The sequence below is a fragment of the Topomyia yanbarensis genome, chromosome 2 (assembly GCF_030247195.1).
Source record: "Topomyia yanbarensis strain Yona2022 chromosome 2, ASM3024719v1, whole genome shotgun sequence".
Lineage (NCBI taxonomy): Eukaryota > Metazoa > Arthropoda > Insecta > Diptera > Culicidae > Topomyia > Topomyia yanbarensis.
The window spans coordinates 6,461,937-6,486,441 of NC_080671.1; the positions used below are offsets into that span (position 1 = coordinate 6,461,937).

The 24,505-nt window shown below is 42.8% G+C and overlaps 2 protein-coding genes across 3 annotated transcripts in view; both read left to right on the plus strand.

Moving 5' to 3' along the window:
- LOC131682974 (tRNA-dihydrouridine(16/17) synthase [NAD(P)(+)]-like) overlaps positions 1-24,505 on the plus strand; it is a 310,819-nt gene that overhangs the window by 73,388 nt on the left and 212,926 nt on the right. The gene's annotated exons all lie outside the window — the stretch shown is intronic.
- LOC131678467 (uncharacterized) overlaps positions 8,654-24,505 on the plus strand; it is a 56,133-nt gene continuing 40,281 nt past the window's right edge. Inside the window, exons 1-3 of the mRNA XM_058958644.1 lie at positions 8,654-14,080; positions 14,136-14,352; positions 14,425-14,518. Coding sequence (XP_058814627.1) covers positions 8,654-14,080; positions 14,136-14,352; positions 14,425-14,518 — 5,738 coding nt within the window. The remainder of the gene's footprint in view (positions 14,081-14,135; positions 14,353-14,424; positions 14,519-24,505) is intronic.

Below are 24,505 nucleotides of genomic sequence, written 5' to 3' on the forward strand. Positions count from 1 at the left end.
TGAAAATACGTTGAAAATCACCATCGCATACAGGTTCGCATGCGTGAATCACCATTGTATCCAAGTTTGCACACAAGTCCCGTATGGCGATTGCTGACCGATCGAAGCGCCGACCAGTGGCAAGTTGCTACTCGCTGTTGTCATTTCAAAGCGACAGTTTTATTTCTTACACAAGTTGATAACGTTACTTGTATGTCAGTTCTCCGTGCCGATAGTGCCTCCAAGCGGCTGACATATCGTGCCACCAAGCGTCCTGTTGATGTCCGTATTTTTTCAAAAATAAATATATCGAAAAACCAACATAATACTCGTATTCAGCATTGATTTCTACGTAAGAAAAAACTTACCTGCTTTTTTTTAATTGAATAAATGTGCTGTACTGAGGACGGAAGACAATGCATTTTCACAGAACAACAAGCGAAAACATATACGACGCCGTACTAATACAGCTGATCAGACAGTAACAACCGAAATGACAGTTGTCAACGATGTGCTCTACCGTGTATCTAGTTCACGCGACATGAGCGACCTCTGCAATAACATTTCAAAGATATGCCCTATACCTATTGTACCCCCATACCTATTCGATCAAATTCTACTGTACCGAAAGTTTGCGTAGGATTTTTTGATAGTTTATATGGAGAAAACCAATCTGGTTGCGTTTTTACCGCTAGGTGACATTGTATACACTAGATTCGCATGACAAAGAAGGCTATTCATGCTAACATTATCTTTTCAATAAAGTGAGATAGAAAGTTGGTGTCTTCCACAAAGTGGTATGAAATGCTTTTTTGGAGTAATACGTTTGTACAAGTTAACGGCGTATTTATCTTCGTTGGAAAGTTGGTGGTGGCGTCCTCTGCCTGATGAATTTATTTAGAAACTAATATTTTCATGTATTTAATTTTTTTGTTATATCCATATTATTCAACTAAATCCAACCATTTTTGGTGAAACAAATAAGTTCGTGAATATCGACTTCTGAACCACCACCACGCGAGGCTAGGTCTCGCGCCAAACAAATTCATACACCACTTCGTTAAAAAATTCAATATCTTTTCTATTCAAATCGAATCGCTTTGCTGTCTTCAACAAAGTTGTCTTTCTGGTCATGACAATCTGGTGTGTATAATGTTACCTAGCGGTGGAAACACGATCAGATTGGTTATCTCCATATAAATTGTCAAAAACGCTAAACCGGAAGTCGCCGTATTTGTTTACAGAATGGTGTCAACAATCGATCTCTGGCATCTATTCGTAAAGTCCGTTCCGAAATACCCATTTTGATTAGGTTATAGAGAACTCAGCATTTGCCACACAAAATGGGGTGACGATAACCGACCATGTTTGGGTGCCGACAACCGATTTTAGTATCCATTTTGAAAACTGATGAAAAATTGTTGCGAACATTTCGGTGGCATTCAGTTTTTGGATCACAAACAAGAGTTAATTCACTACGTAAATATTCTATGCGCATACTTTTTCGATCGATTCGCTTCTTTCTATAACAATAAGCAAATGATCAAACAAACTTTTGCATGGATTTTCACTTCTTCAAAAAATATTTTGGTTGTATAACAGAACATACGAGTCTGTTTGCTTCAGCAATTAGCACAAACATGCTAATATACCACACAAATAATATTTTTCTGAATGACCATGTCTGCTTTCTGTCAAAAGTTATATGGGGGTGTCGGAAACCGATTACTTTCCCTTTCCGGCTTCTCATGTCCATAAATTCCACCGAAGATATCATTAACCCAAATTTAACGATTTAGGCGTAATTAATAGATCGGGATTTTGGCCGAACAAAGAACACTGTGCAATATGTAGAATGTCGGGAATGTACAGGGTCCGGCACTGACAGTGAAACCAGCTTCAAACCGTTTGTGCAGCTGTGGCACTGGCATCAGCTGTCTATAAATTAGCTGAATGACAGTTCGGAATATTGTTTACAAGCGTACAAAAACGTTTGGCCAAAAGTGAAGGTAGTGATCCGTGATGGAAATAAAAAAAACAGGAGTTGCTTCACTTATCCGGTCAAATTTTGAACATCGTGCTTTTTGATGAGTTTTTTGTCAAATTGAGCAATTCGTAAACTCTGAAAATGAGAGGATTTTTTGGTCGACCACCCCGTTGGGCCGCTGTAAATGCGAAATATTATCGGAAAAGTGTTACATTGAAGCCGTGGGCATACAAATATCGGTCGCGAACTATGGACGTTTCAACGCCGTTTCACAGAATACGAGTGAACCAGGAAATCACCAGATGCGAATCTAATGAATTTTTATCTCTTGGCCATTTTGGAGAGCAAAGTCCGAAATAAAAAATACACCAGCCTCGAGACGTGGAAGAAAACCGTTGTCCATCAGTGGGCCAAAATACCGGCAAGTCACATTCTGGCTGTTTGCGATTCGTTTTGACCGTCTCAAAGCCATAGTCAATTGAGCAAAAGTGAATTATTTCTGAATTTTTGCTTATTTTCATACGTTCTGCATTGTAAAGTAAATCAAAATAATTTTTCATGCTGAATTTATGACCTTTTCAATTGGTTACACTTCGTTTGCCTGACCCTTCAGCAACATTACGTCGAAGAATCCCGCATATGGTCTCGTAGAACGCGGCAACTGCCTGATCTAAATCGTTCCCCTTTGGTATATCACGCCATTTGATTGCACCAATTCATCGAGGCTGTACCGAGTAAAGTCAAAATTGAAAACGTCATTAGTTTTTTTTTCAAAAACTTCGCCGTCGTCAGAGCGCGTATCAAATCTTAATACGAAGCGTTTATGGTAACGGTCTACCTTGAGTATACATTTCGGAGGCTTAATCAGTGAAACGAGCAGAACAACATGTTCCAAATACTCACATCCGGTGCTTTTTTAGTTCAGCCTCAGTTAGATTTTTCGTTATCGCAATAAAAACACCACCTCCTTTAATATACCATTGCGTAGCCATGTTTAAGTGTGCACAATAATGTGCTAATCGTAGGAAGCGAGGGCAGACAAGAAGGTTGAGTTTTTGGTCTCATTCCGCGAACGTTCTGGTAGTAGACGGACAGGAAATCTCCGGAGATTAAACTGGCGGTTTGGATGGATAGATGAGTATCGGAGCTTATTTGGATGTTAGTGGCGTTTCCACTGTGATCAGAAGTGGCAACGAGGGGTTCGGGGTCTCCACGAATATTTTGTTGTAATAAATTATAGAACTATCTGCTAATGATGTGAGTGTCAGTAACGCCCCAGACAATGTTTATTGACACCCTTCGACACCAGTTTGGCCGTATCAAACAGTAATGTGGGTGGTGTCGTGAAAACAGTTGAATAGGAGTTGACAATTGTCCAAAGCTCTAAATGTGTATGTTATTTGTTTTATAAATCATCACGCGTGCTAGTAGATTTCTGAAGAATTCATTTAAAAAACTATACAAATCTGCTCTTGCAGGATCAATAAAAAACTTAAGTTAGAGTACAACGGGTATAGTTGACCGATGCTATCCTCAATTACCTTACTCTCAAGTTAAAAGTCGATATAACTATAGAGCGAGTAAAGGTGCTATAACCTAGTCTCATTAGCCAAGGCAAGGTGTAAATACCTCTGTCGCATCTCAAAGGACCAAAGGAGTGACATTAACCTTCTTCGGCTAGTCACTCCCAACGAGTTATCATATCCCCTTTACACTGAAATGGTCGGTACGGTTGTCCTCGTTTCTTCCTCCTTCAAGATTCAAAATGATTCGTTAGTTGTATTATTCATTAAATGAATAATTTAATTGCCGTATAATTTTGAAACATCTTTAAACCAAACTCTGCACAATAGGCCTGGCTATTTTAACATTTGCGACATGTTACACATAATATGCTTCAAATATTAATGTTGACAAGAAAAACACTAAAGAATATCTGCAGTGTTTTCCAGGATGCTTTTCAATATTGGCTGTGTAAGGGTTAGAATAGAATAGAATAGAATAGAAGTTAAAAGTCGATATAACTATGTTTTTAACGATTTATTAGGGTATCAGAACACTTCAAAGTTAATTTTATTCCCTTTATTTTAGGCAGATATAAGGTGAACGGCTCTTCAGGTTCGAGTGATTCTTTTAATTTTATATGGGCTCGAGGCGAGTTCTGGTGCTTAAAATTCAAACAAAACGAGAGTTTAGGTAGATTAGGCATATCAACAAATCCAGGATCAGGTCAGGTTTCCCAATTTACAGCTTCGGTTCGGGTTTTCTAATAGTTAAATCGCAGTTTTTTATTTTTCAAATTGTGTTCGGGTTAGGTTTCAATAAAACTGAAACCCGACCAGCTCCAGTGCGCCCCGACCATCTCCAGGACGTCAGTTCGATAATCATTGAGATGGATTAAAATATGGGAAAACTCGCTTCCATTTCTCAAACTCTCACTGATGTTCAATAAAACATCGATGTACTGATAAATATCGCATTAGAGAACGTGAGAGAGAAACTGATCAGGTCCATCAATTATGCTTTTGAGAATAAATTGGCTTGCTTGGAAAACAGTGTTGTCAAATTGTTGGATGATTTGAAAAGTTTTTATACTGAAAATGTTGCACGTGAAAGTGAAAAATACAGGAAACTACCGTATCACAAGGATCGCGTGGAAAAGTTTGTAAACACTTACTTCTTGTCGCCCTGTATAAGCACACAAAAACATCCTGTTGGATGCTTTTTACCTAATTCGTATGAGACTGTACACTTTAGAAAATTATCAAAAACAGTAAATTGTATCACCCCTTAACTGACTCACTGTTATAGAGCTGCACTATCTTCGCTTATTCAAAATGTTCACGATTTAAACCACCACCACGGTGTGCCCACAACAGTTACTAACAAAAAATGACGGTTTTGGACACACCGTGACTACCGCATCGTGCGCCCTGATAGTCGGCTAAGAATTGCGATGCACTCGATGATCCAGTGTATAGCAAGGCTTGACTGAATTTCAAATTAAAATCAATAAATTTCTTTTCCACACTATGCAGTTGCCGTGTTTTTTTAATTTTTGTTCCTCATCTATACTGCAGCAAATAAGGGACCATGCATAAATGACGTAGCCTTTTGGGGGGTAGGGAGGGTATACCAAATTTGTGACGAAGTGTGACGAGGGGGAGGGTAGGGTCAGAAGTTGTGCGACGTAGCATTAAGTTTAAAACCCATTGTTTAGAAAAAACTATTTAATTATCCTCCATTCCCTAGAGAAATGAATTTAACTTCAAACAAGTTACTTTTGATGCGGCTTTTCATGAGGTAAATTTTACGATTCGCGGAATTACAAGATCGCAAAAATACGAAAAGATTTAACTTGCTACATTAGTTAGTTAATGTTGCTAATTAGTAGACTTAGTTTGGAAGCTGAATTAAATTTTCACTTCGCATTCAACCAAGCAAAATTTAGTAATTTAGGTGATCGAATGGTTCTTAGAATCATTGGCAGCTGCACGATTGTGAACTGAGAGAACTTGTCTTCATGCTTTCCTTGAAATAAAAAATTCAAAACAAAACTATCAACACTAAATTTGTCATGAAATGGGCTTATTTTGCACGCAATTTGCTGTTATAATGAAAATGTTGATAAAAGTCGTCAAACATTTTGATAGGACATGTATTTAAAATAATTGAAAAACATCTGTAATTTTTTTTCATCTCCCGGGCGCTTTGCATGGGACGAAGGGGAGGGGGTAGGTAAATGCTACGTTTTTTACGAGGAGGAGGTTAGAATTTTGTGACCAAATGCTACGAAGGGGAGGGAGGGGTCAAAAATCGCCGAAAAAAAAGCTACGTCATTTGTGTACGGACCCTAATCTGAATGTATAGCGATATGCATTTTCCCGATAGCACATAAAACCTGCAAGCAACAAAAATTGTGTTGACTGGAAGGGGACGGAAGCGGCACAGGGAAACAGCATCAATAATTCCGATTTGGCAGCAGCTGAGCCGTGAAGTCTATCAATCCGTCGGTTGGTTATAGGAATACGGAATAAAAAAAATGCACAACGGGGAAAAAGTTACTCCGCACTGGTGCCGGTTCGAGTGAATCATGCCCCGAGCAGTGATTGCACAATGAACTTCCTACGGAACGGCTGATTTTGTATTCATCTAGTGCATAAGAATGCATCTGCTTGTGATTTAATTTTGTTTGTAAGTCAAGAAAAAATGCTATTTGTGTTCGCCTGATAAGCTTGCATAACGAAAATATGATATTGGAACTGATATTTCTGATGTTACCGTACAAACTCAGCGATTGTTACACTGTTCAATTCAGGATTGTGACCCCGGATCCGAGCCAATCAGGCTGCTCATAAGCTCTACCATAGTTTCGAGTCATTTTTTCTCTCTTACTGGACTGTAGATTGCATTTTGCACTGGCAACTTTTTCTTGGAATAATCTACTCTGGCGTCCTGGTGCGTAATGCATGGCACTGGAACAGTCGATAGTTTCCTTAGATGCCGAGCGTGGAAGAGTTGATGTTTTCCACAGTGGCATAATACCGAGCGATAGAGTCTAGGTTAGCTAGTGCCAGCAGCTTTACGTATTCTGCTGTACAGTGCAGAAAGGACAAGGTCTGGCGGTGGTTTTTTTTTCGCGCAGCTTTTGTTTTCGCCCATTGGCTATGAGTTCGTCCTTGTTTACATGGTGTCGCTTCCGCTGCAGGATCGAAGCAGTTTGTGTTCAAGGTGCATTATGTTACTGGATTTGCCATAGTTGAATCGGAAGTATGTATTTTGTCCGCTGCTGTCTGTTGGCGGATTGAATCACTAAATAAACAAGCATTCACTCTTTGTTTGAACATGTTGCTCTTTAAATTTTAACATTCGTGGGAATTCAGGACAATTTGCTTTTCCAACTAACTTTCCTATTATTGTTGTTTGTGAAAAGTTTGGAGGACTCGTAAGCAGAGACACTTACACACAATTCGCGGAGAGAGAAGAATCGCTCCGACAATACTCAATCAACAGATTTCGCTTTGGGTGCTAAAATGGACAAGAAGAGTAATAACGTTATTTTGTTATTGATTGGTAATTATGGTACTATAGTTACCTTATATTACCTGGTCATGAAAATATTACTACCTTGATTTTGAGTTTTTTTGAACAGTAAGTCAGATGAGACAAATGACGAAAGGAACAGAGGAAAATACAATACAATACACTGTTCTCGCTGGAGCAGAACAATCGACGTTACTACAGATAAGTTTTGTTAGCTTTTTCATTCCCTTCGTGTGCTTTTTTCTCTTTCCCTTCCTCCTCTCTACTGTAATCTTATAAAAAAATACATCTGTACATTCCTGTTCATATAACGCTCTGCCCTAGTGCTTAAATGGCAGAGGGCGAAATACCATCTGATGTCATCATGGAAGTCCCTGATCCCCCACACTCGAATCGCTCCCCGTATAAAGCAGTACCCACAAGGTTCCTCTGGGCCATGAGTAGTATATTTTCGGACCGGAGAGAAACCGGTTAATATATTAAAACTTTCTCAGGATTTGACCGCTAACTACCCGGCCGTAACTCAGATAACACGTGTTCGGGCAAACAAGATACGTGTTATAGTGAATGATCTCGGCCAGGCAAACGCGATTGCTTGCTGTAAGCGCTGTTCAATACTCACCTCTAATTCTCCAATACGAACCTGAAATGAAAATGAAATTTTATGTTTTGTATATACTTGTAAATACTTACCTAGATTTAAGAATAAGTGAACTAAACTAACCCTAGAAACAAATGCAATGTTAAGATACTTACCATAAGATTCACACTTCAAACCCATTGTGCGAGCATAAAGCAGAAATGGATTCTGCATCGCGAAAACCGCTGTCAATCAGCTGTACCATAAAACAGACGACGAATGTAAACAAACAAGATAGTAAAACGCAATCGTTGGTGTCGGTCGCAGAAAAACAGTTTTTCGAGTTTTCATTTTCGCGATATCCAAAGTTCCCTACAAACCCGTTCATTTCGCGCGCGACAGCTGAAAGTGCAGTGGATGCAGAAAAAGTCCTGATTCAGCAGGTGAAAACGGCAAAAAACTTTCTAAAAGATCCAGAAAGTAAGAAGAGTGGTGAAGTGCGTGAACATAAATTTGGTCCTTCGAGCCGGATCTTGAAGAAAAGTGCCCGCGAGTGAACAGAAAACTGCCCAGAATAGGCAAAAAGTGAACGAAAGGTGCCCAGAAGAGGCAAAAAGTGATTGTAAATTGCCCAGAATAGGCGAAAAAATCGCAAAGAACGGCCCCGCTGTAGACGGGTAAAGCCAGAAAAAGTGCGCGAAAGGTGATTTTCGGTAGCGTCCCCAAGCGGCAAACTAGCCATTTTACGCGGTAGTGCAAACAAAACCGCATAGTGTTCCCTCCAAGAATCCACCATCGCAGAATATTTACATCGTTACAACGAGTAGTGCGTGCGAGACACAGCCAGCTGACGATAGCGTAGGTAGTGTGCATTGTTTACCTACTGCCTGAACGGTGCGCGCCGTGCTGGAACATAAAGATTTCTGAAGGAATATTTTCAAAAAAGTTTTTAAGTTTCGCGGTGAAATTTTTATTTTGCAAATTGACTGTTCGGGTGCATTTTGGATTCTTGGAGGTTGAAAAGTGCGTGAGTGAACGGGAATACGGCGCTACCGAAGAAGATAATGGCCGACGAGAGGAAATTCAGTGAGTTGGAGCTGACGAAGCAGAATATTGTCGATTCAATGGCTTTGTTGGAATATTATGCGAAGGAGTTCGACAAGGACAGTAAGTTTGCGGGCCAAGTAGAAGCGTGGGCGGAAAAGTTGGAGAAATTTTACGACGAGTTTCACCGGACGGTGGTGAAATTGGAGATGTTTTCCACCGATAAGGAGCCAATCGACCTGAAAAAGGAACGGCAGTTGTTCGACGGTCGCTATTATGCTCTTCGGTCCTTCTACTTGGCCAAACTGGCGAAGAAAACACGTTCTCCCCCTTCTGCCAACCCCGCACCATCGAGACCAATGAACATCAGGCTTCCGGAGCTTAACCTACCCAAGTTTAGCGGTAAGTTGGAAGACTGGTGTGTTTTTCGCGATTCATTTGAATCCGCAGTAGGTTCCCGGAGCGACATCAGTGCGGTCGAGAAGATGCACTATCTGAAGGGCCTCGTTCAAGGAGAGGCAGCGCGCATTCTCGACCCTATCAAAATAAGCGAGCAGGGCTACAAGGACGCTTGGCGAACGTTGCGGCTGCGTTTTGAGAACAACCGGCAGTTAATCAAGTGTCACATTCGGACGCTTTTCGACACTCCAGCGATGCGCAAGGAATCAGCTGAAGATCTGCTTGCGCTGATCGATCGCTTCGAGCAGCAGATCTCCGTTCTGAAGAGCTTGGGTGAACCAGCAGACCGATGGAGCTCTATCCTGGTTTACCAGCTATCTATACGCCTCGATCCTTGTACGCTCCGGGAATGGGAGAACCACTGTAGCAAACTCGATGCTGACAACATCGCTTCGGTTCTGGGAGGAACCGCCGGCACATCAGAGGACACAAGCACTGGTGCGTCAACTTCAATGCCATCATACGTGACGATGGTAAACTTCCTCCAGAACTACGCTCGAGTTTTGCAAGCAGTTTCTTCAGCCACTTCGAACACCGCTCCTCCTCGCAGCAAGCCAAATCCGACATCCAAGCTAGCAGCCTTTCCAGTCGCAGCTACACAGCAAACTGCAGTATCCAGTACACCCTCTTCCAGCGCCAGCAAGCCGAAGCCGTGCGACAAGTGCGGTGAGAGTCACTACCTGTACAGCTGTCCGGAATTTCGGAAACTCAACCTTCGCCAACGGATCGATCTGGTAAGACAGAAAAACCTTTGCATTAACTGTTTGAGATCGAGTTCCCATTATGCCCGGAACTGTTCTGGGTCAAGATGCCGTACATGTACCAAGAAGCACCACACGCTTCTTCATACTGAGCCCTCTGACGACAATCCCGCTTCTGGTCAAGCCACCGGATCAACTTGCTGTGTTGCCCTCCAGCCGACTCTCACCGCAGCATCTGCGCTGCATGCTCCAAACTCACTGTCACCCCAGTCTGTTTCGCAAGCTCCCATCCAGCAACCGTCTACCTCTACCTCAATCGCAAACTTATCCCACATTCATGCGCCTTCCATGAGTTCTCAGACTGCCCTCGTATCACATACTGGTGAAGTGATTCCTGGAACCGTTTTCCTTCCGACTGCGCTAGTGAATATCCGTAACGGTAGAGGTCGCATCGTCACTGCTCGTTGCTTGCTGGACTGTGCTTCCCAACGCAACTTTGTTTCTGGGGCTCTTTGCGAACGACTGCAGCTTCCTCGCATCCGATTGCCGCATGCTATCCCGATAAGCGGAATCGGAAACACTACAACGCTGGTTGAATACCAGGCCACGATAACCATCTCCTCTCGAGTCACTCCCTTCTCCGTACAATGCTCCATGCTCGTTCTGCCTTCCATTACCGTCAAGCTGCCCCAGTCGACGGTAGAAGCCCGCCACTGGCCGATTCCAAAGCACGTGGAGCTTGCAGATCCAACATTCGCTGTTACTGGCGACATCGACATGATTCTGGGTGCCGCCCATTTCTTCCAAATTCTTCGATACGGCAGGATATCGCTCGGGGAAGAGTTACCGCTTCTGCAGAATACAGAGTTCGGTTGGGTCGTCTCCGGAGAGTGTTTATTGGAAAACCACGATCACAGCGATCCACGCAAGTGCCAGTTCAGTAATCCCTGCACAATCGATGAATTGGTCAACCGATTCTGGCAGCTCGAAGAAGTCCACGATGCAAAGGGATGGTCTCCGTCGGAACGATACTGTGAGGAACATTTCGTGAAGAACACCACCCGCAACTCCGAAGGCCGCTACGTCGTCAAGCTGCCCAAGCGTGACGAGCTGCTTTGGCAGTTAAAGGACAACAAATACAACGCCACCCGCCGCTTCTTCTCTCTAGAACGCTCACTCGGTGCGAGTCCCGATAAGAAGGCGATGTATCAGCAGTTCATCCACGAGTACGTGAGATTGGGACATATGCGGGAGATTGGCCCCGATGAAATCGACGCGCAACCGCAATACTACCTTCCACACCACGCTGTGATGAAACTCGACAGCACCACTACAAAGCTTCGTACCGTATTCGACGCATCATGCCGCTCGAAGTCCGGTATCTCGCTGAACGATGTCCTGCTTCCTGGTCCCACAATCCAGGACACTCTCGTGACGATTGTCCTCCGTTTTCGAATCCACCAGTTCGTGATATCTGCGGACATTGAAAAAATGTACCGGCAGACTTTGGTCCATCCCACCGACCAACCGCTGCAGCGAATTCTCTGGCGCGAAGATCCCGAGGCTCCACTGAAGAGCTACCAGCTCCGCACCGTCACATACGGCACAAGCAGTGCTCCATTTTTGGCAACTAGGGTGCTGCAGAAGCTCGCCGATGATGAAGGGCAACATTTTCCGCTGGCGGAACCCGCTGTCCGCCACGACTTCTACGTCGACAATTTGCTGTCCGGTTCTGACGATGCTGAATCTCTCGCTGTTACCTGCAACCAGCTCATTGCAATGCTCGCAGGCGCAGGACTTCCTCTCCGACAATGGTCTTCGAATTGTCAAGCTATTCTTGATACCATTCCGTTGGAGCTCCGAGAGACGAAAACACTACTCGATTTGGACCACGAGTCCTCCGTGACTGCACTTGGCCTCCGCTGGGAACCGTCGACCGATTTTCTTTCGTTCAAGACGCCGAATTGGAAGGAATGCACGGTTCTGAACAAACGAACGATCCTCTCTCAGATCAGCAGTCTTTTCGACCCCTTAGGTTTGATTGGACCGACCATTGCAAAGGCGAAAATCATGCTGCAGAGTCTTTGGAAGCTCCATCTCGACTGGGACACACCCGTGGCTAACGGATTCGCTCACGAATGGCAGGAATTTCACCAGAAGTTTTCAGCTTTTGCCCACCTTCGAGTTTCTCGCCATGTGTTACGTCCGGATTACGATCGCTTAGAGATTCACGGGTTCAGCGACGCTTCAGAGTCTGCATATGGAGCATGCATCTATCTCCGGTCAATACCTGCCGAGGGCCCTTGTACAGTTCGCCTGGTGATTTCTAAGTCCAAGGTCGCTCCGATGGGGACTCAAACCATTCCACGCCTCGAGCTATGCGCAGCTCAACTCCTGTCCAGACTTCTTAAACAAGTTCAGGACAGCATCGACATAACCGCCACCACATATCTATGGACCGATTCTTCCATCGTCTTGAACTGGATATCCGCAACTCCATCGACATGGAAGACGTTCGTAGCCAACCGAGTGGCTGAAATCCAAGAGCTGACGTCTCACGCCGTTTGGAATCACGTCCCATCCGAAGACAATCCCGCCGATCTCGTTTCTCGAGGAATGGACCTCGATGAACTCCTCGCTAGTGCACTGTGGTGGAACGGACCGCAGTGGCTAAAACCAATATTCGCTCCTTGGCCAGCGAAGTACGTCGTCGTAGCGACCTCAAACTCAGACCAACCGGAGGTCCGACAGACTATTGCCCTTCCGGTCGTGAGCGTAGAACCGTCAGATATCGTCGATCGCTATTCCAATCTTCGTCAGCTACTTCGGATCGGCACACTTCTTCGGCGTTTCGCTGCTAACTGCCTTCACCGGAAGAATCACCAACCAATTCTTGTCGGCCCGTTGACGGCTCTTGACATTGATCGCACTCTGCTCAATCTGGTCCGTCGCATACAACAGCAGTACTTTGCCAACGAGATACGCCAACTTGAAACCGTCGGAAAAGTAAACCGTAAATCCAAGCTACGGTATCTGCACCCGACACTCGTAGACGGCATTATTCGTGTCGGCGGCCGGCTTCACAATGCTGCAATACCTGTCGACGGAAGACACCCGATCGTCCTCCCCAAACATCGTCTCACCGACATGATCGCCACGAGAGAACACCATAAGACGCTCCATGCCGGTCCCAGCTTACTACTATCCTCGTTGCGCCAAAGATTTTGGCCCCTCGGCGGACGGAACTTGGTTCGCAACATTGTTCACGGCTGCATGGTATGCGCACGTGCCAAACCCAAGCCGTTGCAGCAGCTGATGGGGGATCTGCCATCTGTTCGGGTCAACCAAGCGTACCCGTTTCAGAATGTTGGCGTTGACTTGGCTGGGCCAATGTACGTGAGAACGTCACTCCGAAATAAGAGATCGCCATTCTTCAAAGCCTACATCACCGTATACGTATGTATGGCTACCAAAGCCGTGCACTTGGACCTTGTGTCGGATCTGACCACTGGCACATTCATTGCGAGCCTGCGAAGATTCGTCGGCCGTAGAGGAAAGCCTGCGCATATCTACTGCGATAACGCCACGAACTTTGTTGGAGCACAGCGAGAACTGGAAGAACTGCGGAAGCTTTTCCGAACTCAAGTTCACCAAGATGCCGTAGCAAACGAATGCGCAGACAACGGAATACAGTTCCACTTCATCCCACCTCGCTCTCCCACATTCGGTGGAATCTGGGAAGCCTGCGTGAAATCCGTGAAGACCCTGCTTCGCAAAATCCTCGGAAATGCCCACCTAACCGAATCCGAGCTGCAAACCGCATTGATTCAGGTCGAGTCAATGCTAAATTCTCGCCCAATCACGCCGTTGCCGGACAATCCATCCGATGAGCTTGCTCTGACTCCAGGACATTTCCTGATTGGTCGTCCGTTGAATGCGGTACCTGATCCAGATTGCCGTGAAGTTCCTGAATCCAGGTTGTCTCGATGGGAACGAGTACAACAGCTAACTCAGCACTTCTGGAGTCGTTGGCACAAGGAGTATCTCACCACCCTGCAAAATCGCTACCGCTGGACAGAAGCCATGGACAATCTAGCCGTTGGTTCCATCGTCGCTCTCAAAGATGAGAGAGCACCGCCGTTGAAATGGCCCCTGGGACGCGTGCTCAGCGTTCATCCCGGCCCTGACGGCCTTGTTCGTGTCGCCACCGTGAAGTCGACCTTCGGCATCGTTCAACGCGCCATCCCAAAGCTCTGCTTACTTCCAGTTGAAGTGGCGCCACCCATCGTAGCACCGAGTCCCTCACCAACTAGCAGCCCTACGTCAACAACGCCAAATGAAGGCCCTTGCTCAGGGAACCGAGCCGCCGGACGAGATCCCGGCCCTTGCTCAGGGAACAGAGCCGCCGGACGAGATCCCGGCCCTTGCTCAGGGTACAGAGCCGCCGGACGAGCTCCCGGCCCCTACTCGGGGAAATGAGTCGCCAGACGAGATCCTGGCCCAAGCTCGGGGGTATCGAGCGGTTCGTGGTTCACCTGTAAAGAACCAAGCCTCGCCGTGTGGGTTCCTAGAACCCCCGGCTGGGACTTGACTCGAGTTAAGTACCCCATCCTAATTTGTTAAACCAACAGTTCGCGTACAGATGTTCCTCCTTTACAGCACACCACTCCTGGACAGTATCCTGCAGTCGGACCCGACGCACCTCGAAAAATCATCCTGGAAGCTGTAAGGAGGCCTGTACCGGCAAGACGAATCCAGGTCTTCATATCCCGTTGAACGTCAGTCATCGCAAGAAGCTCGAACTTCCGCCGCTAATGCCCGTTGAATTCCTTAAAATTTCATTGGCGGCCGGAATGTTCAATACTCACCTCTAATTCTCCAATACGAACCTGAAATGAAAATGAAATTTTATGTTTTGTATATACTTGTAAATACTTACCTAGATTTAAGAATAAGTGAACTAAACTAACCCTAGAAACAAATGCAATGTTAAGATACTTACCATAAGATTCACACTTCAAACCCATTGTGCGAGCATAAAGCAGAAATGGATTCTGCATCGCGAAAACCGCTGTCAATCAGCTGTACCATAAAACAGACGACGAATGTAAACAAACAAGATAGTAAAACGCAATCGTTGGTGTCGGTCGCAGAAAAACAGTTTTTCGAGTTTTCATTTTCGCGATATCCAAAGTTCCCTACAAACCCGTTCATTTCGCGCGCGACAGCTGAAAGTGCAGTGGATGCAGAAAAAGTCCTGATTCAGCAGGTGAAAACGGCAAAAAACTTTCTAAAAGATCCAGAAAGTAAGAAGAGTGGTGAAGTGCGTGAACAAGCGCTTTACACGGGAATTTAAAGCGCACATGCCTTGTATGGCCGTAGAAATCGATGGGGTTGTGTCCGAACCGGGCCTAAAATGCGAAGAACTGTTGGAGCACGGGGTTGGCTGCTTTAATGACCCCTCACTTCAACAGATTAAGATCTTGGGATGCAAACAATTGTATACCGCAAACACCGAGGGAGGTAAAGCTACCTACTCTCCATCAGGCTCGCTTCGCCAGGTCTTCTCTTCCCAACTACATCCTCATTGACAAAGTTCACCTGTTTGTACCGCGGGTCATGAGCTGCAGCAATTGCAAGCAGTTGGGTCATACAGCCATCTATTGTGGAAATAAGAAACGATGCCGCAAGTGCGAAGATGACTCTTGCGTCAAAGAAACTGAAAAGTGTATTTGCTGTGGGGGCCCTTCGCATGCTCTTAAATCATGCCCTGCGTACAAGCAGCGCGGGGATAAAATTAAGTGCTCCCTTCAGGAACGCTCGAGGCGTTCTTATGCAGTAATTCTAAAGAATGCTTCGCCATCTGTCCTGTCCGAGAATCCTTTTGCTGATTTGGTTAGCGTTGCGCAAGAATCTGATGATCCTCAAGAGGGAACATCTCTAGTTAACCCGGGGGAGTCCAGGAAGAGGAAAAATCTTGCCTCCCCAAGACTACCTCGTAAGGGTCCCAAGATGTCCTCCTCTGAGAGTGCGCCAACAACATCTAATAAATCCAACGGAAGTGCTGCCTTAAACCCGAAGCAATCTGCTCCCGGATTTGGAAATTTTAATTCAAACAAAGAGAGGGACACCAGACACCCGAAGTGTCCCTCTTTTTCAAACAGACACTCAGTCCAGTAATGGACTAATGAAATTTTCTGACATCGTGTACTTAATTTTCACAGCTTTCAATGTTACTGATCCTCTTAAAAGCCTTCTGACACGTTTTCTCCCTATAGTGCAAACATTTTAGAAGCAGTTGACTACTAAATGGCCCCTCCTTGCAGCGATCGTGCCCTTCGATGGCTAGGTCATCGAACGAGGTCACCGATTCGATCACTGTATAAAATGTGATGCTTTCGCATTATGTGAAACTTGGCTAACTTCCGATATAAATCTTAACTTCCACGACTTTAATATAATTCGTCTGGATTGAGAAAACCCCTATGGAGGAGTACTTTTGGAGATTAAAAAGGGCTATTCTTTCAACCGAATTAACCTACCTTCGACATCAGGCATTGAAATCGTCGCTTGTCAAGTTTTTATCAATGGTAAACACCTTTGCACTGCTTCCATCTGCATTCCTCCTAGAGCTTCGGTAGGGCACCGAACGCTTTGTAATATCGCGGAATTCTTACCGGCACCGCGGCTAGTTCTAGGAGACTTGAACTCGCACGGTACGGTATGGGGTTGTCTTCACGATGATAATAGATCAACATCAATCCAAGATCTTTGCGACAATTTCAACATGACCATCTTAAACACGGGAGAAATGACGCGGATCCCTACACCACCAGCACGCGCAAGCGCGTTGGATTTATCGCTATGCTCGACATCGCTACAGTTAGATTACATGTGGATCTGATCCCCATGGTAGCGATCGTTTGCCCATCGTGATTTCAATTGCTAACTGTTCAGACCATCAGAAACAATCAATGTCTCGTATGACCTCACACGGAAACATTGATTGGAAGAGTTACGCGACCGCGATATCCGTTAAAATCGAATCCACTCAAGAACTTCCTCCGGAGGAAGAGTACAGATTTTTGGCTGGCTTGATTCTCGACAGCGCGAATGAAGCTCAGACTAAACCAGTACCCGGCGCGAATACCCAAGGACGGTCTCCCACACTGTGGTGGGACAAAGAGTGCTCAGAGCTGTACGCGGAGAAGTCCACAGCCTATAAGGCCTTCCGGGAAGACGGGTTACACGCTCGCTATCAACAGTACGCGTCGTTAGAAAGGCGAATGAAGAGTCTAATGAAAGCAAAAAACGCAGTTATTGGCGCCGGTTCGTCGACGGGTTAACGAGGGAAACAGCGATGAGCACTCTTTGGGGTACGGCTCGACGTATGCGTAACCGAAACAGTACCAACGAGAACGTGGAATATTCAAACCGCTAGATATTCGCTTTCGCCAAGAAGATCTGTCCGGACTCTGTCCCGGTGCAGAAAACGTACAGCGCCGCGTCTCCTCACGATACCGCGAACGAAACACCGTTTTCGATGGTGGAATTCTCACTTGCTCTCTTGTCATTCAACAATAACGCCACAGGCTTAGACAGAATCAAATTAAATTTGCTGAAGAATCTGAGGGTAACATTGTCCCTCATGACTGAAGGCAAGTGAAGATCATCGCCTTCCAAAAACCAAACCTCCGACCACAACTCGTATCGACCGATTGCAATGCTGTCCTGTATTCGGAAGCTGTTCGAGAAAATGATCCTGTTTCGGCTCGTCAATTGGGTCGAAGCAAATGTCTTACTGTCAGATACACAATTTGGCTTCCCCAAAGGCAAAGGGACGAACGATTGCATTGCGTTGCTTTCTACAGAAATCCAAATGACCTATGCTAACAAAGAGCAGATGGCATCAGTCTTCTTGGATATTATGGGGGCTTTTGACTCAGTTTCTAACAACATTCGGTCAGAGAAGCTGCACCAGCATGGTCTTTCACCTATTTAGTTATTTAACGATAAACATCCCAATTTAGACCCTCCCTCTTATTTCTCGTTTCCAGAAGCTCCCTGTCCTTCCTTGTAGACCTGACCACCTGAGCAAACGGCAAGCCCATAATACCCCCATGCTCATGGGGCTTGACATGGGTGTTTGAAATGGATTCAACCCATGAAAACTCCATTACCATGGTCCGTTAGATCCCATATAAATTACCATATGGTGGTGTATTTATGGGTTATTGTGACCATTTTATGGTGTCTTGATGGTTGGGAATTTTGGCACGGACCATGTTTAAGGTCTTTTCAAGAGGCTATGTGGTGTTTAAACCCATGAGTATTTGCTCCGGCAGCGCCAGAGGGCCGCTATGCGACCACCATCGCCCTGCATAGAAGGAAGCTGAAGCGAGAGCGACTCGATGGTCTGATAACTTCCCCGCGGGTCTGAAGCATACCATCCGCCAACCCGGTACTCGACGACCTACTGACAAGGAACTTTGTCGCTGATCTCCCGTTTGCCCGAAAGTTACAAGTTCTGCTCTTTTCTCCATGTCATCATATACGCCTTCTCTCCCCTGTCCTTGATACAACTGCTGCTACACCGATGATGGAAATAAAGCCCCCCTTTGAATATCTTAACCAAGCATAAGTCTCTTTAAAAAAATCAAATTTGTATTCTGTATTCCTAGTTTTAAGTTAGCTGTTACTTTTATTATTCATTAAAACTATTATCCCCTATCTTGTAAATAGAATTGTATCCCTAGTTTTAGGATATCTGTGGAATTTCTCATAAATATTTGTTCCCCCTTTGATATACCAAACTATATATCAAACTGGATTCCTTGTTTTAAAATTTTTCATAAAAAAAAATTTTCCCCGTACTCTTGTATATAGAACTGTATTTCTAGTCTTAAGATAGCTGTAGAATTCTTCCTCTCAATATAAAAAAATCTGTACATTGTAACCTCCTAGTTTTAAGTATTTGAAATGTAAAAAACAAAAGAATTTGGCACCGCCAAGATAACACATTTGTGCCTATCAAATAAACGAACTGAATAAAAAAATACCAATATTGTCCATCGAACAACTCAAGCAGACTGTGCACCGGATCCAGATTCTATTAGCCGATAGAAAGCTTACTGTGCAAAATAAAAGCGTACACAAAATAATGAATTTTGATCAAACCCCCCCCTGGTTCATGTATTCAAGCGCATTGTGTGCCTAGTAGACCGTAACAATTGCCATTTACCCACCCACCTTACGACACGCCACCTACATCGCCCCATTGTGCTTTTCGATGCGAACAAAATTGGAACACAAAGACAGAAACGCATAATTTCTGTTTTTACCAAAAATGCGACAGCAGGCGACCAATCTGTTCGGCGTCGCTATAGGCAAAATACATTTTTTCCCAACCATAACGCAATGTTCTTTTGTCCTTTTCTTGCTGAGCTGTCATCGCCGCAGTCTTATCTATGCGGAAAATATTTTTCATCCACCCGGATTCGTTATTATTAACGGCAAGAAATGGTAATGCGTGCTGCCGTAAGGAAATTCGAGGAGATATTTTGTAGCCTGTCAAATTTTCGGTACCTTGAATCTTGCTGCTTTAAAGTTAGAAAATTAAGGCAAATGGAAGACGTGAATGTGTATTGATTTCTAGGGAGTTCACCTTTTACACACACACGTATCATAAATTTCAAATGAAACGAATATTTGGAATTCGTAGCGCACTTGAAAATTCAAAACAGAATATGGATGCCATATCGCATAAAGTAGTCCGAATGCCAGTGGGGAGAATAGGTAAAGTAGGGTGATCATACGTCCTGGTTTTTCACTGACTGTCCTGGTGTCCTGGGAAGTCAAGGAAAACGCTTGATTTGTTCTGGTTTTTGCCCTGTAAGCCTAAAATATTTTTCTTTACTGGGTCTTCGCTTTATTTTCTCTGGTTCAGATCGCTGTTATGACCGATCGCAACCATAATTGCAACGTAAATTCACCCTCAAGCAAAATACGACAAACAAAATTTTAAATACTCGAATCCCTCAATTGTACAATCCGATGTCTTTTTTAATTTCTCAACTTTCTTCTCTTACGTGGAAAATGAAAAGAAAAACATGAGGCGTTCGTACATAACATGTGAATGACCTGTACTACCGTGATAAGCATAACAGTCCCATATGTATAGAAAATCGATAGTAAATGGGACTCTTATGCGTATCACGGCAGTGTGATCCGTTTTCAAGGAAATTTGGCAGCCGAACAAATCGAAATGGTTCCAGTTGTGGACCAATCTCTGGCCGATGAAACAATGATAACTAGAGTTTCTTACTGGCTTAAATTGCCTTTCAATCGAGGATCTCAAACTGATATTATTTACACCAACCAATCCGCTATTTTCATATAACAATTGATAAACTGGAGGAATTTCTAATCAATGGTAGTTTTTGCAGCTGTTTCGATTATAGTTCTCAGATCGAGAGATAATGATTGTCATTGGAGATTGCTACTTAACTTAAAATCATAGCTACTTAACTTAAAATCAAGAATAAAGTAGGGAAGTTACTTTGGACCGTTGATGTTTCTACTTTACTTCAATGACCCCTCGCCGGTGCTGCACAGATGATTTCAGAATATTTCGTATCATCCGCTAAATTGATGATAGCCGATGTATCCAACAACATCATGTTACATTTGCTGATGGTAATGTAACAAGAACTGCGTGTGTGTAAATCCGAAAAAAGAGCTCGGTGATCGAATTACCATGCAAGACTTTTTGGCTGAGCTTTGCCTGTAAGACCCCAGAACTGTTTTACTGCCGAATAGAACGTTTTAAGCTGCCGAACACGTGGGAAGAAGGCACAATCGATTAAGAGGTGATGGAGGGTGGTAGTCCTTTTTGGACTGTCCTGGTTTTTCACTCGCTTGATATGGTAAAGTGTTGTTCAGTAAAAAATCTGAACAAGGTTAAATCGAAAAAAATACACTCATAATTGGCAAAGAAACTAGCGGTGGAAAGGGGCAACCCCAAGACGAGCAACATTAAAGTCTGAAATATGTTTAAGGTGCGAGTCTGCATTTCCGCGCCAAGAGGGCAGCAAATCGGTACCTTTTTGCCTTAATCACGCAATATCTTTGGAAATAGACCAAAAATTAAAAACAAAAATGGTATCCAGTAAACTAGGATAATTACCGAAGACATTGGCGAAAAATTTATTTCAAATTTCCAATTACTTCCAAAGTGATCGGTAGTTTTAGTAGAGAAAATCGCGAAAATTTCGAATCCTTTATGATTCCGCTCCCGAAAACAAAATTGCCTCTCCCATTTCTCTGCATTCTCTGGTTTCCACCCCACCAAAACCAGTGTTGTATCAACAAGGATTCCGTCCTATTCCTTCGTAGTATATTACAAGTTCATTTATGGATTATAACTGTTTGTAATCATGTGGATTACCAAAAGATGCAGAATGCGATTTTTGCATTGTTATGCGTTGAATAAAATACATTCAACGCTTGCAAATACATCTATTGATCGAGAATTTCTTTATTTGCGGAAGCGCACGCTACTACGCAGTTACACCACTGTTAGCGCGCCTGGGTCAACGTGCATGTGTATGTGAAAACCTCGGCTTCCTTGCTGCTACCTATAGCACGTGGATACATCTATAGCTATAGCAGCACGTGGATGATCGGAGTAATGAGTGAAATGGACAACTGTTATTTCTAATTACCAAAATAATCTCTCATACTAGTTCCAAAAAGTTTCAAAGGTTCAGGTTTTCCATACTATCGCAACATATTAATTTGCGCCTGAGATATTGAGGCACAGGTTCTGTATTAGGAAGTTATTTGTCGTCTATATAAAGGCTAAAAGAGGACATCATTGTAATTTTTTCTGTATCTGTATTTTCCGGAGGCCATTGTCTGCGAAAATTTTCGGAAACTCAAATGTACATAGTAATAGGACATATTCGAATGAGCTTTTCTCGGAATATGTTTAGTACTGTAAACTAATATCTTAGCTGACATGTTGAAAACAGGCGCACAACTAATTCGTGATCCTGCGACTATAGCGAAAATGTTTTCTAATCTGAAATATAAAAAGTATTCGAATTGATCGAAAATGGAAGCGGTGATGTTTATTGAACAACTCAGGAAATCCTGAGATTGACTCTAAATTCAATTTTCTTGTGCGTATTCTAATATGTTCCAGTTTACGGAGTGTAAAGATATTCTTTCCCGACACTTTGCGCAATTGCACTTTGAGAAAAAAAAATTTATGGGTTAAGCATGCGAATTCATGACAATACGTTTTTTTTTTTAATTGAGAACAATTTTACGTTCAATAAAACCAATTCAACCCGGCTACCATTTTGACCATCTATCCGAAGTTTGGATTACTCAGTACGATGTACCATTCGACTCAGTTCGACGAGATATGGCATGTGTGTTTGAGTAAGCATTTTTGAATATAATTATGGGATGATGAATAAGTATAAATTTCATAACCTATTTGAATGGATATAAATTACTTTGATTTGGTGGTCTAGAACATTGTAGATTAAAAATAGTTTTATTTACTACAAGGTCACTGCTGCCGGCTTCGATTTCTCAGAGGAAGTGAATGAAAATTTGCTCATTCCAAAATATTCAACGGAATATCGACTGACTGTCTGGTATAACGCAGATAGCTGCAATTCAATTAGTACATTGAATGAGACGATTTTTTTAAACATCTAACAATCACAGGAGCGTGGTTCGAAAATATCTTTTCAGTTGAACGAAATTCGGAACACAGTTTTAGAAAAGTCGATTTTCTCACATTTTATCACAAGTACCTGTTGTGGCATCTTGTTCAAGTGGTTTTCGATTCTTCGATTTTGTCTGAGTTACTTGACGTCAAAACCCTAAGTAATATAATTATTGGTAGTTTTCATAGTAATTCATATCATGTTTACCTTATGATGATATTCAAAGCATCTATTGTGCTACGCATCCGCATATTTGTCTACATTTCGACAAACAAATCACTAGAATGTGCCAAATTGCGCTTATATAGTTTGACGGATAATTTCACTTGTAAACAAAATTTGGTTAGTTTGCTAACATCGAACATTTGTTTGCACATTTATATTATGCACAATAAATACTAACTCTTAGTTTGATTTAAGCTACTCAATACTGTCCCAATTACTACTAGTTATAGAAAGCGGGTATTCATGGTATTATGACTAAGCCGGCTATTCCCCACATTTTCCTCTTGTCTGAAAATGCGAATACAGTCCAACCCTAATTCGACGATATCTTTCGACGGAACCATAAAAATATAAAACCTCAGAATGCGAAGCTTTTGAAATACGCAAATGAGCCACCGAGGAAGAATTCATAATCTAATAAGAACTCAATCGTTCTTCGTTAGGATTCGAACACTCAGATTGGGGGAACAGTATCATAATTCCTGTATCATCAGAATTGACAATAGAATTTTATATACGAATTGCTACTACTTTTCGCGATTGCTAGTTTAAAGATTAGCAAAGAACAAAAACAACAGACTCATAGTGTAGATCAGAAACAAATCAACGGCCAAACATCGATTTGTTTCGTTTCAGACACTGGAAGGTTCTTTTATTCTTTATCTATAATGGAGGTTACCAAATGAGTGTTGGAAGTAAATGACGAAAACCACATGCATGGTTGAGCTTTCGTAATATGTAACATAGTTAGATATTTTGTGATAAAATTCCATTTTTAATTGTGCAAGTACTTTTTTCTTAAATTGTTTACGTTCTTTTTAACTTTTTGGTGATATGATTTCGTTTTGATGAATAATAGTGCATTTCAGCTCGACGTTATTCCTGGAAATTGCTAGTTCTAACGGAATTGTGAAACAGAAGGATGAACTAAGGTTTTATTTTAATCAAGGATATAGTTGCTCGGCCAGATAAGTTTCTCGATTTCTTCTATACATGATCTTATTAAAAAAATTTAAACTATATCATTCGACTACAATAAAAGCTTTGATTGGAAATACAATGTCGCTCGATAGATCTCTGATACTTAACAGGATGGGTAAAATTGCAGATTTTTTTTTATTCATTTCGTTTATTTGATAGGCACAAATGCGTTAGCTTGGCGGTGCCAAATTCTTTTGTTTCTACATTTTGGATATCTTAAAACTAGGAGGTTACAATGTTGAAATATTTTTTTTACAAAGGAAAAGAAAGTTTACAGCTATCTTAAGACTAGAAATAAGATTCAATATACAAGAGAGGGCCAAAAGATATTTTTATGAAAAATTTTAAAACAAGGGATTCAGTTTGATATATAAGAGGGGGAGTAATAGTAAAATTGCAGATTGATTTGAGTTACATAAGCAAAGTACAGTTCATCATTTACAATGATTGCAGTCACAAAAATTAGAATTATGTCCTGCTAAGCTCGAAATAAACATTCTCGAGTTTATCTGATACAGTGCAAGATGCAAATTAATACACTGATAGAATATATTCGTAAATCGCTAGGAATTACAGAAAATTTTAATAAAATATACGAATTTTTCGTACATATAATCAATCGTTCGTAGTTCTATTGAAACACTTTAATTTTTTATTGCGAGTTTTTCGTGAAAACCACGAAACGACTTTCGATGGCTTATTACGAAACGAATTGTTCGCTGCTATATACGAATATCTTTCTAATATTTACGAGCACCATTCG